General features: G+C 36.5%; 1 protein-coding gene across 1 annotated transcript; it reads left to right on the top strand.

Annotated features, from left to right (window-relative positions):
- The first annotated feature begins 12310 nt into the window (after nucleotides 1–12310).
- On the top strand, nucleotides 12311–13238 carry LOC143205958 (uncharacterized). Its single transcript, XM_076418956.1, has 5 exons — nucleotides 12311–12466; nucleotides 12518–12680; nucleotides 12734–12865; nucleotides 12929–13114; nucleotides 13176–13238. Exons 1-5 carry the CDS (start codon nucleotides 12450–12452, stop codon nucleotides 13236–13238), a joined length of 561 nt encoding a protein of 186 aa, XP_076275071.1. The 5' UTR covers nucleotides 12311–12449.
- Nucleotides 13239–13623: the final 385 nt, after the last annotated feature.

Raw genomic sequence — 13623 nt, 5'->3', positions numbered from 1 at the left:
CCACCCTGATTGAGTTTCATGATAATTTGTTCATAGAGTGTTCCAGTTTTCTCTTTCTAATTTCCATTTATTATTTATTAAATCCTCCTTTATTATGTTCATGTTATAGACATTTATTGTTAAAATTAAGCCCAAGATATATTATTGGAGGAGATTTTAGAATAAACAGAAAAAGTGAAAGTGCCATCGGAAAAAAGGGTCAGTACAGTAGAAAATAAATGCAAAATGTCATAAAACGTTAAGAGCCGAAACTGAATATCTGGACCACAAATGCAGGGTAGGATAATTTTAAACATAAAAATAACAGTATTATTTCAACAACACGTAAAAAATATGAGAACACTACACAAAAAATAGATAAAATGGAAATATCGACATCAGGATATCACATAATGCAGTTTTGAATGTAGAAAACACAACTAGAACCCAGAACGAACGGGCACTCTACAATGCGTGGATGAACGAAAAGTCAGAGAGTCTTGAAATCGCATTAACCAATATTCAAAAATAAATATATGCCCTCCAGCTACAACTAAATAAACAAAGCTCTGAAGGCAAGGACAAACCACCAAGCCAACAAAAGCAGTCCAATTGTTATATACGAAACAGATGAAGAAGAATTGCAGAAAGAAATAGGCTGAATAACGGGTAAAAGTAAAAAAATAAAAGCAAATAATTCCCCGGGGATCATCATCACAGCAAATAAAAGTAAAACCAAATAATGAACAAAATAAAGAAATTAGAATGCCCAGGTCACCCCCAAGTATGGTAAGTAATATTACCGATTTTGACTTGCTTTACGATGAGGTCCAAGTATATAATATTCAAAGCAACGGTACTGAACAATGGACAAATAAAACTCGACGCCGAATGTCGTACAATATTCACAAAAATAATAGATTGTTCAGAGTTGCTGAAACTGTAATGGCACTCTTATGACGACAAAAAAAACAGAGGCATCAAAGCTATGGCAAGAGCGCTTCCATCATCAGCTAAAAGTGAAAAATTAATGCAGAACTAAACCAAAATACAGTGCAAAATGCAGAAACATCACGCTACCTTAAAAGTATTCCTAGATATGCAAAAAATAGATATTTGCCTAATATCAGAAACCCATTTAACAAAAGAGTCCTTATAAAATTTAGAGGATATACATTTTATCATACCATACATCCAGCTAACACCGCAAGAGAAGGAAGTGAAGAAGAAGATACAATCAAAAAAAGGAAATTTATTTGAATGTCCTAAGCAACCTGGGAGAAATATTTAAAATTGGAGTTGATTTCAATGCAGAAAATACTAGATGGGGACCCAGAATGACATCAACTAAAGGCAATGAACGGCATAAAGCAGCTGCTGAACAATGATGTAGTTACATGTCAACTGGAAAACCAACTTATTAGCCGACTAATAAAGAGAAAACCCCAGACCTGTTAGATTTCTTCATAGTAAGAAACATAACAGCCAACTATAAAAAGATCGAAGAAAATTTTGAGATAAGTTCAGATCATACGCCAGTGATTCTGACGTTGAGCGAAAATATAATAAGACAAGAAAGAAACCCAACATTAACAATCAAGAGAACAGACTGGGAACGATTTGCTGAACAATTGAACAAACGAATTTAACTAAACGTACCCCTCAAGACAACTGAACAATTAAATTTTGAAGCAGAGAAATTCGTAGTTGATATTCAACAAGCTGCTTGGAATAATACTCCACAAATTAATAGTACAACTAAAGGAATTAATTATCCAAAAGAAGTGAAGGAAATGGTAGCTGAAAAACGTAACTTACGAAAAAAATGGCAACAAAACAGAACACCTGAAAATAAAAATAGTTTAAACAATATAACTCAAAGAGTGAAAAGGGAAATAAAAAACAAAACCATAAATGATTATCTGAGAAATGTAACACGTGATAAAGAGACTGATTACTCAATCTGGAAAGTCCCAAAATATTTAAAGCGTTCATGTCTACACAGTTCGTCTATAAGAGACCTATGTGAAAATTAGACCTATATCACTGCTCCCAATAATATCTAAGGTTTTGAAAAACTCCTGTTGAAAAGAATAAAACCGATCATATAAAGAAAAAAAGCCTAATACCAACACACCAGTTTGGGTTTTTAACAAGCACTCAACAGTTGACCAGGTCCACAGAATAACAGATGTTATTGAAAAAGCCTACGAAAGTAAAAAAGTATGCTCAGCTATATTTTTAGATGTAACACAAGCCTTCGATAAGGTTTGGCATCAAGGCCTTATGCATAAACTACAGAAAATACTACCAAAACAACACACCTAACTATTAAAATCATACATTACAACCATAATCTTCAGAGTCAAACAAGAAGAAGCTTACTCTACAATAAAAGAAGCTAAAGCAGGTGTACCACAATGAAGTGTACTGGGATCAATGCTTTATCTGCTCTACACTTGTGATATACCTCAAATGGAAAATATTACGAAGGCTACATTTGCTGATGATACTGCGATTATAGCTGTCGGAGATAATACTGAAGAAGCCTCACGAAAATTACAACAGGCAAGTGACAATTTAAATAATTGGACACGTGCAGTTCATAATATAAACAGACCGTACAAGCACCAATAAGATTAAATAACACTATATTTCCATATAGCAACAACGCTAAACATCTTCGAATGAATCTCGATGCAAAACTTCGCTGGAAGGAACATATGAAGAAGAAAAGAAACGAACTGGAGTTGAAAAATAGGAAAATCTACTGACTAATTGGAAGAAAATCACAATTAACAGTATATAATAAATTGCTAATATATAAGCAATTACTAACACATATATGGACATACGGAGTTCAATTATGGGGATGTTCTGCAAAGAGTAACATAAATCAAATAAGTTTTTCAGAACAAAGTCCTGAGAGGTCTTGTGGGTGTACCCAAATACTATAGCACTTGTTACCTACATCGAGACCTTCAGATACCCACAGTCAGTCAAGAAATCAAGAGAATTGCAAGGGAGCATGAGGAAAGATACCACCAGAACACGACATAGACTCAAGAAAATCAAATCACCTGATCTTGTGTAGCATTGTGTAGTGAGGTGCATATATTAAAAAATTCAGCAGTGACACGTATAAACATTATTTCACCAAAGACTGAGATAGGGCCGATGGGTCCTCCTAGTTATATACCTAGATTTAAGTTATTACAAAGACAAATCGTAGGTTAGACGGAAACGACTAGTAACAATATAATAACTAAATAATAAAAAAATGTTAAACATACAGCCTGAGGTTCACGGTTAATAATACCTGGAAAACCCAGCGAACTATTCGCAGCAATAAATATAACTACATGTAATTATTACTCTGGGCGCAAACCCACTTACTGGGGCAGTAAAAATTATCAGACCTACTGGACTTTTACATTTCGAAAGGCATCTCTTCAAATTAAATACAAATCGAGAGATTTTGCTAAGTATCATTTGATCACACTCCAGTATTGTTAGCACTAGATGCGACAAATCTGAAAAAAACAAACAAACCCAATCCAACTAACACATTTACTAGCAGAGACCCGTTTAGTCTTATAATGCAAAAACGTATAACGTATTCCAACCGACGGTTATAGAATCTGCAATAGATACAAATCCTGTTCATAAGACCGATGTTGTTGTAAATCAGATTTCTCCAATGGAAGTTGCCACAGAAATTTATATTAACATCAATCCTAAAAAGGCTGGTTAATAAAAGATATATTGAATATTCAATGCCTGTTTGAGACTGAAGCATGTTTCGGAATTATTTAATGTTGCTCGAATTCATTTGCTTAAAAAACCTGATAAACCAGTAGACCAAGTTATATCTTACCAGTGTATTTCGCTGTTACCTACGATAACAATATTATATGAGAAACTGCTGTTAAAACGCATTAAGTAATTTATAGAAATACCAGATTTCCAATTTGCAGTTTGAAATCACCACTCAAAAATGGACGAAGCGCATAGAGTAACAGCGGTAATTAAAAAGGAACTCGAAGAAAAGAAATACTGCCCTGCAATATTACTGGACGTCTCACAAGCTTTTGACCGGGTACGGCATTTGGGATTAATATACAAAATGAACAGATTGCTTCCCCCCAATTACTGTCGACTCCTCGAATAATAACATTTTGAAAAAATTTAGAGTTTTAGATGCACGAGCAATCTCTACACTCAACCCTATTTCAGCTGAAGATCCACGTATCCCTACAACAGAAGAAACAATACTTGGAACATTTGCCGACGACACAGTTTTCATATTAAAAATTGTCTAAGTTGTCTAAGGCTGTAGATAACGTACAAGTAGCGGTAAAAAAATCTACAAATGGACTAGAGACTGAAAAATATGGCTTAATCGCTCCAAATCCGTCCATGTTAATTTTGAATTGAAGTAAAATGACAAATACATAATTATATCACTTAACAGATGCCTGATTCAAGCAGAATCAGTTAAATACGTCGAAATATGTCTCGATAGTAGGTTAAACTAAAAACCTCATGTTAGACAAAAAGCAGAGCAGATTAGATTCAAAGTCAAGAAAATGTATTGGTTAATTGAAATATACTCTCCACTTAACCTAAAATCAAAGAGATTGGTTTATCAGTCAATCATAAAGCCAATTTGGATCCATGGTGTGCACATAAGGGGTTGACAAATGCCATATATTGATAATACGCCAAACATCAAACAGTTTTGCGAATAATTATCAATGACCTCGAAATCAAATGGATACAAGAAGTGATCCAAGATTTCGCCTTGAACTACGGTTGCATAATCACAGTAACGTGAAAGCTATACAGCTATTGGACAACACGCGGGAAATCAGAAGATCGAAGCGAACCAAACCACAGGAACTTGTTTAGTGTATATAGGTGTATCAGTGTATAGGTGTTACATTACACATAATTCATAATTTATGGCAAGCCAAGAATAATAATTGTACGGTTGCTTCTGTTAATATAAATTATAACCAAAATTAATATAACAAAAAATTAAAAACTAATCATTATTGTATGCCACTCGAACGTATTCTTTCGGTGGCGGCTATTCCACAAACAAGCTAACCATTCAGAGCGTATTCTTGAAACGTAGATACGGCTCCGTCAGACAGATGGATCAGGTGTCGTTCCCTACATATATAGAAAAAATTACAAATATTCCACAATAACGACAACTTGGGGTTATCACCGGCAAGCCTTTTGTCAGATCTCTGAAACCTCTTAATTCCATATTTTCCAATTTTAAAAAAATTTATAGGTCTTTTTGATATTCTAAATTTGTTTAAAATTTCTTGAAATCTCTTAATTCCATATTAAAAAAAATAAAACATATTTTGAAAAATGTAAAAAAATTATAACATCTGATAGTATTTTAATGTATCCTAACTTTGATAAGCAATTCATATTAACAACAGATGCTTAAAATTTTGTAACTTGTTTAATTCTTTCCGACTTGAGGGATAATGGTAAAACCGAACGACCGGGTAGCTTCTCGAATATTAACAAATACGTAAATAAAATACTAAACAATTGAAATAGGATCATTGTCAATTGTTTGGAAAACTAATCCTTTTAGACCTTATATTTTTACAGAACGAAGACCTGCGAAAGCAGATAGCTGACGTTAAAACGTTCGCAAAAGCCCAAACAGACGGAAAAGCTGGAAAAGAGCGAAAAGGCTTCCGAAGATCTCAAGGAAGAAATCAAAACTCTCACAGCTACGATAACACAATTCATGAAGCATCAAAAAGATGCCATGGAAGTAAAGATTCCCGCTGCCATAGAAATCCAGACCCAGACACCAGCTAAACGGTTTCACCTTGGTGGGAAAAAGGAAAAGAGGGCCCGTCTCTCCACCTTAGGAAAGCCAGCTGCCGAAGGCCGGCAACAAGGGAAAACAGGCTCCCAAATCACAACAATGGAAATTAAAATCCGGTATAGAACTACCAATTGTTCAGGTAGTTGTTCCTCGCGAAGAGCGACAGATCATATATATGACCAAACTCGGCGTCATCACAGTGAAGGTCGAGGTCCAGAGGGGAAACGGCCAGTCAGTGCAGTGCTTCAACTGTCAACTTTTCGGGCACTCCAGCTCATATTGCCGAGCCCCCCCACGTTGCGTCAAATGTGCCGGGCATCACGACACTAGATACTGTACCAAAATCCCAGAAGCACCTCGAAAGTGCAGCAACTGCAGTGAAATTCATACCGCAAACTTCAGCGGTTGCAGCTGCCTTCCTGCTCCAAGAAAACCAAAAATTCCGACCGAAACCAGGACTCCACAAGGTTCTGCATGGAATAACCAAGGTGGCAGGAAGCTAGCCCAAAAATTAGCCAGCGCCAACCAGCCTGCTCCAACTCAAACTCCTGCTCCAACCAATACACCGGACCTTAACTCCACAATACAGGCGTTTACTGACCCGCAGGCTTTCCTGCAAGTGATCGCCCTAGCTCACCAACTTGCTCGTCTTTTTCCAAATGTTGCTGCCTAGGCGGCAACACTTACCTGTCTCTATAACTTCCAGCAGCCTTTAACTCTTCGAAATGGCTGTTCCGAAATCTCTTATACTGATGACATGGAATGCAAATAGCTTACGCGGAAAGCAAGCAGAATTGGAAGATGTCATGACATTCTATGACGTCGACATCGTGCTCATCCAGGAAACTTTCCTGAAACCTTCGCATCGTCTCTCTTTCGAACACTTTTTGGTCTACAGAAACGATAGAACACCGAGTCGAGGCGGTGGAACCGCTATTCTCGTCAGAAAAGGAGTCAAACACGAGCTCCTTCCATCGTTATCAGTAAACAACTTCGAAACAACCTCCATTAAAACCGATATCCAAGAACGTCCCTTCGTGATTAAATCCCTGTACAGGAAATCTTCTGCATTCAACTATGCCGAATACCGATCACTCGTGGAAGGAAAATTTCCGAAAATAATAGGTGGCGACTTCAACGCCCACCACCCCATCTGGGGGTGTTCCAGAGCGAATCCCGCAGGTAACGCCATCGTAGCTCTAAGTGCAGATCTGGGCTACGGTCTTGCCTTGCCAGATGAACCCACCCATCACCCTAGTACAGTCTCTCAAGGCGCAGCAAGAATCCTTGATTTCTTTATTCTTCAAGACGTAAATCGTGATTCCGAAGTTCGAGTCCTTGACGAACTAGACTCTGATCATCGTCCGGTCCTTCTCAAACTCGGAATCTGCGCCACCACTCAAGTCCCACTAACAAGATTCAGGAAAAAAACCGACTGGAAAAACTACCAATCTCTTCTCCTGAAATTCGATCCAATTCCGAAAATTAACACACCAGAACACCTCGAGGAAGCCGTACTGAAGCTAACTCGCAATATTCAGTCTGCTCACGAATCTGCCACAGTCAAAATTTCATCACAACCCCAGCCGTGGAAAAACAACCTTCCCGCTTCTCTTAAACGTGAAATTCGCATCAAAAACGGTTTATGCAGATTAGCTCGATTCACCCTTGATGCTGCTTCACCCAGAGCATGCAAGAGGGTAAGGGCGGCCGTCTCCACTTGGCGAGCAAAGAACTGGAACTCATTTCTCGCGGACCAAAGGCTGGATGGCCCCCCTTCCTTCTGGCGTGTCTCCAAATGCGTCGTGGGGAAGACGCACAATGTCATCCCTCCCCTGAAGTCAGCGGTTACAGGAAATTTCGCAGTCACTGACCAAGAAAAAGTCGAGCTCCTTGCAGAGACCTACGAAGCTCAAATTAAATGCCTTCCACCCGCACAGAACACTAAAGCTAAAGACATTGACACTGTCATCAACGAATCCAACTCCGTCAAAAGACCAGTAATCCCCGCCTTTCTTCTCGACCATTTTGTGTCTCCAAAGTCTCTACAGACTATGATCGCCAAACTTCAAAACAAAAAATCTCCAGGTTTCGATGGAATATCGATTACCCAGTTAAAAAAGCTCCCGCATAAGCAGCTCGCAGAACTGGCAAACATCATTAACTCCATCATGAGACTGCAACACTTCCCGGCGTCTTGGAAACACGCACATATAACGGTTATACCCAAGAAAGGAGCAAAATCATCTCCATCTGATTACAGGCCTATCAGCCTTCTCAGCGCCATTTCGAAGCTTGCTGAGAGGGCAATACTCTACGCTCTCAACTCTTTCAGAAAGGAAAACAACATCATTCCAGATGAACAATTCGGCTTTCGCGCTCACCAATCATCCGTCCATCAAGCTTCCCGTCTGGCTGCACGCATCCATCATGCTCTTGACCAACGTAAAAAGCTTGGAGCAATTCTTCTGGACCTAACCAAAGCCAAGGTCTGGCACGACGGATTGTTCGCAAAGTGCGTGCGGTTAGGCCTCCCAGAAGACCTAACCGCTCTCATCAAGTCCTATCTCTCGGACAGATCTTTCCAGGTCAAGATCAGGGCATCACTTTCCAGTCGTAAACAAATCGATGCTGGCGTTCCTCAAGGTTCCCCGCTGGCCCCAGCCTTATTTAACCTCTTTATTTTAGATATGCCGAGAATAGAGCATACTGACGTCGCCTTTTACGCTGACGACACTGCTTTCTTCACGGCCGCCAGGTTCGAAGTTACAATTCATGAAGTTTACAGAAGCTGCTCGATCATACGGTCAAGTGGTTCAAATTCTGGAGGTTGCAAATCAACCCCCTGAAAACCCAGGCCATCATTTTCCACAAGAAGCGTTACGCACTGCGCGTCTCGCAACTTAAGATCGACACCGCAATAATTCCATGGCGGGATAACGTCACGTACCTAGGTCTTCACTTCGACCGGCGTTCGGTTGGCATTCCCAAATCCAGAAAGCAATCCATAAAGGTTCGGGGATAGCAAACCTGCTATCTTCTCTGATCTGCCCTTCTAGCAGACTTCCCATCTCCATCAAATGCTTATTTTACAAGATGTTAATTCGGTCCGTACTCCTCTACGGATCTAATGTCTACTTCAAGTTTGTTGCACCCAACCAGGTCAAACGGCTTCAAGTTTCCCAAAATAAGCTCCTCAGGAAAATATTAAACGCTCCATGGTTTGTCAGAAATAATCAAATTCATAGGGAAACTGACACTCCAGAAATCAAGCACTTCATATCTCAATCATTCCACAAACAACAACTCAGCTCAAGTTCTTCTGAAAACGCGCTTGTTCGCGAGCTGGTCCACATGCTGGGACCTTAGCACCGCGTCACCGCTAAGCTCTCCCCCTTTTCCAGGCTGAAACGACCCCAACCATCGCTACAGTCATAACTTTTGCCCCCATAGAACAGTACCCAGTTGTGTGTTAACTCAAGTTCGAGAATCAATAGAATCGCCGGGCCCTCGTGCCCAATAACGGCTGCCCGATCAGCGGGTGCCATATCCCCAAATCTAATGCAGTAGCAGTAGTGATCCACAGGGGTCAACTGTGAGGCGGTTTCGGTTTAGTGTATTGGTAAGCCCAGAGGCAGTCCCACATAACCCGGTCCAACTTGTCACTCCAGGGCAAGTCTCCGCGACCAGGTATGCGTCATGCATTCCACCGCCTGGTTTTTAGGCCAGAACAAAAAAAAACCTTATATTTTTGGAGTAATATTTCAATTAACCACCGATCACAGATCATAAACAGTCAAAATCTCGAAGTACAAAGAAAAATATTATTAAACTATTTTTAAAATTATTTTAGTTATAGTCACACAGTAGTCGTTATATTGTAGGCAAATTTAGATTATTTGCCTTAATACATTTTAGTTCCATTTATTCATTTATGTTCTTTTTGCTGTTGGTTGCATTATGATGTGATATGAAATATGATAAAATAATCCAAATGAAATCAAAGCGCCCTAAAAGTTTTAAAGGTAGAAAGCGGAAAAATGAGGAAAACGAGACTCAAACTTTTAATACAAATCCTAGTACTATGCAAAACTATATTTATTTATATTGCTTAAAACTATATTATATTGCGATATTTTACTATTTGCAAAATCTAATTAACAGAAAAAATTATTCAGTATGTTTGTGAATTAGGTTAACGTATTGCAGACTTAAGACTTACTGCAAAATTTTAATATGCAGCTAGCCGCAAATCTGTAAATCCTCCACTAAACTATTTTCCCTATATGTAAATAATAATTTAAAATATCGACAACGTAGCAGTCGATTTGCCGTCATTTTGCCCTCGAATGACAGATTTTAAGTGGTGTTTCTATCCTCTAGTAGATGTTTCTGCACCACAGTCATCATTATAATGAAATGCTATGTCTTGTTATCACACAACAGAGTAGGAATAGGGATTTTATGGAGATTTCTTTTGTTGTATAGTAGAACAATTAGTATTATTTGGTTTAAAATTTTTTAACCAACAACTAATTTCAGCATGGGCCTTTTTGCAATGATTGAATACAAACGGATGACTTCTTTCTGGATTTAAATTAACTATTCGTATATTCCCAGAATTTTTTATTTCTATGCAGAGTAAAAAGATATAGTCCGTATTCAATGTTACTTAATACAGTGCGTCAAAGTAGATCGTTGTGGTAAATGAATCAAGTGAAATTCTCCATAATCACTGAGAGATGGGCTATAACAAAATATAGATCGGTATTGTTAACCGATTACATAGAGGGCACCTGATGACTCATTCGCTAATCGAGACAGACGTGGTATCGGGACCGAGCGATGGGAATGCTGAGATGGACACTTTTTGGCTACAAAGGCCGACGCCTTGACCAGAAATCATATAGTTTCTTAGAGTCTCTCGAAGAGTTTTTTGCTGACGTAGTTGATATACGATTGTTATTGTAATCACCGTTGCAACACCTAGTATATTATCAAGATAGTGACCATTATAATATTTGAATTTGTATTTTGATTATTTGTATTTTATTTACCAAGAAATAAAAGTATTTCATACAGGACATTGACGCCAATTCAGAGAGTTGTTGCATTATAGACAAGTTAACTCGGAAATTATTTGTTAGTAAACCCAAGAATAAGGTCTGCTACATATTTTTCCTGTACTATTATATATAGCTTAACATTCAAATAGTAACTATGTACTGTATAGTATGTACCGGACTTTGACAGATTGACTTGCCTTAACAATTATAATGTTATCACTTACCCCTAATTTTTAGTTTAGATTAATTGCATATCCAAACCATTCTAGCTTGTGCATTAGAAGCACCAGATGAAGAATTTTACCACGCCATACAGCATTTTTACGCTAATTCAGTTATTTCCAGCTTCTGTTCTGATAAGACGAAAAGCAAAGTTTCTACACAGTCTGATTTTACCATTTTTGAAGGGGATAATCCATCGGCTATTTTATCACTGTCACCACTTATTTTAATAAAGAAATTTTTATTTAACTCACTGTTATAACCTCAGCACAGATGTTCTAGTCTTTAAAATGTTCATTATATTCTAACCTTATTTGTTTAAATAAGAGGCATTTATTCGACAAAAATACTACCTTATTGGTCCGACAGGTAAGACAAGGCAATGCGTTTCGATCAACGAACTAACGGAGACTATTCTGGAACCATTCGGTGGTGCGGCACGGGAACATATCGACAACGTGCAGTCAACTTAATATCATTTTGATCTTGAATGGAAGATGTTGAATGTATTCCTTGTTGTATTCCTTTCACTTTCAAGGTCAACTTTTAAAAAAAGTATATGGATATAAGGGATGAATAAAATATAAATATTTTTTAACAGCTACTGCTACTGGAAAATACTTCGATATTTCACAAAAAATATGTAGATTTTTTAATAAAAAATAAAAATATTGATATATAGGCCGATGTTTTGTAAATACTGTAAAAAGTATATTAATAAGTATATTAGTATATAAAATTAAATATCCGTTTTCAAAGTATATTAATCGTTATGTTTCGATTATGTTTTACATTTTAGAAATGTTTTTTTTTCTAAGATCATGTTAGAAATAAAATCAGTATTTTAAATTGCGATTTAACATACACACAGGGCAGGCCCAAAAAAATATCGATATTATTTAAAGATTGTAAAATGTGCATTAAAGTATCGAATTTTTTAATAAATATTTTATTTTAATTTGTGTAGAGAAGCTAATCTTTTAAGGTTAAGTACCAAATTTAATAGTTTATTAAAAATGATTAAAAGGTTTTATAATATTTATGGAATAATTTATGTAACTATCGATACATCGGAAGTTACAATCGATTTTCTTTCATCATCTCTAGTTTATTCTTTGATCTTCCATATATGTAATCAATAAGAAAACATAAAATATTTTGACAAAAGAATTTGATAAACAATGTTTGCTACCTTGAAATATTTCAAAGTTTAAGTGCATTTATTCACGTATAAACGTTTATAATTTAACTATTAACAATTTATATTAGTGTATATTTAAAATATCTTAAAAACATATAATACAGAAATTTAAACAATGGAGATATTAAGAGAGTAATGTATGACCAAAGAATTTAAAGATAATACTTAACCGATATTTTACAGTCCCAATGAAAAAGTTATTTGTCCTTACAATAACTCACATCACATAAGAGTATCAAGGATGGAATTACATTTGAAGAAATGCAAAGCTGCTAACAGCGGGAATATTGTACTAGTCCCTTGTGATTATAATACATGTCACCGTGTACCACCAGAAGAATTAAATGTAAGGTGTATTATTTATTAAAGAAAATCAATACAGTACTTTTTTTATACTAGTTACACCATAGTATGTGCCCGGATAAAAAGTGTATAGAATTGCAGCTAATAAAAGAAGGCAGTGAAGTTGAAAAGGTGGTAACACCTCTAGAACCTATTAAACTTGTACCAGTTGATGATAGTTGGGATAACGTAATTTATGATTTTAGAAAATCCTAATAATCTATAAATATTATAATTTTTTTGTATTTTTAGAGTGAGGGCCCAACTTATAATGCAGAGCAATATTGTCTCGAACATCAAGTATTGAGACGTTTAGACACAGAGTCTGCTTCAAAGAGACGGAATTTTCGGAATTCTGAAAGACAGAGAATAGGACAACTTACAGACACTGCCGTATCCAATAAATCCAAATTGAATAGTTGTCAGGATCGTCAAAATGTAATATGAATTTTTGAGTTTTTCTTCAAAATTTGACTTGCTTTGATTGGTTTCTTTTTAGGCAAACATACCACAAACACCAGTGGTTTCATCACAAACAAAGACAAAACACCTGACGCAATAAGTGATGTAATAACGAAAAATTGGAAAAGTCCAAAAGCTATATTATCCAAACCAAATAAATTATGTTCTATTTTAAAATTTTATTATAAGTGTGCGATATGAAGTGTTTATGTGATTTATTGAAAATTCATTGTTTTATGTTATAAAAATGTGCTTAATGTATGTTTATTAACTATATATTATTTAATTATACAGTTGAAAAATATTTTTAGAGATAAATAGTCTATTCCTTGTAAAACTTATTCCGTATTTTATTTTTTTATTGTTAACATATTCATTAATTTTTTTATTTTATTACCTCGATTATCTATCATTTGGTGTTTTGATATGCCAATAGGTAGAAGCCTTGTTGAGTATCAAGGTCTGCTTGCTTAGGATTAAAAATT

This window comes from Rhynchophorus ferrugineus, unplaced genomic scaffold (genome assembly GCF_030347505.1).
Source record: "Rhynchophorus ferrugineus isolate W39M unplaced genomic scaffold, kcgeb_rfMv2 rfM102, whole genome shotgun sequence".
Lineage (NCBI taxonomy): Eukaryota > Metazoa > Arthropoda > Insecta > Coleoptera > Curculionidae > Rhynchophorus > Rhynchophorus ferrugineus.
The sequence above is the reverse complement of the archived record's forward strand: the minus strand, read 5'-3'. Positions and strand labels throughout refer to the sequence as shown.

Coding starts and splice junctions, on each gene's coding strand:
- LOC143205958 (XM_076418956.1), top strand. Junction 12,681..12,733: donor TACCACCAGAAGAATTAAAT/GTAAGGTGTATT, acceptor TTTTTATACTAG/TTACACCATAGTATGTGCCC. Junction 12,866..12,928: donor TTGATGATAGTTGGGATAAC/GTAATTTATGAT, acceptor TTGTATTTTTAG/AGTGAGGGCCCAACTTATAA.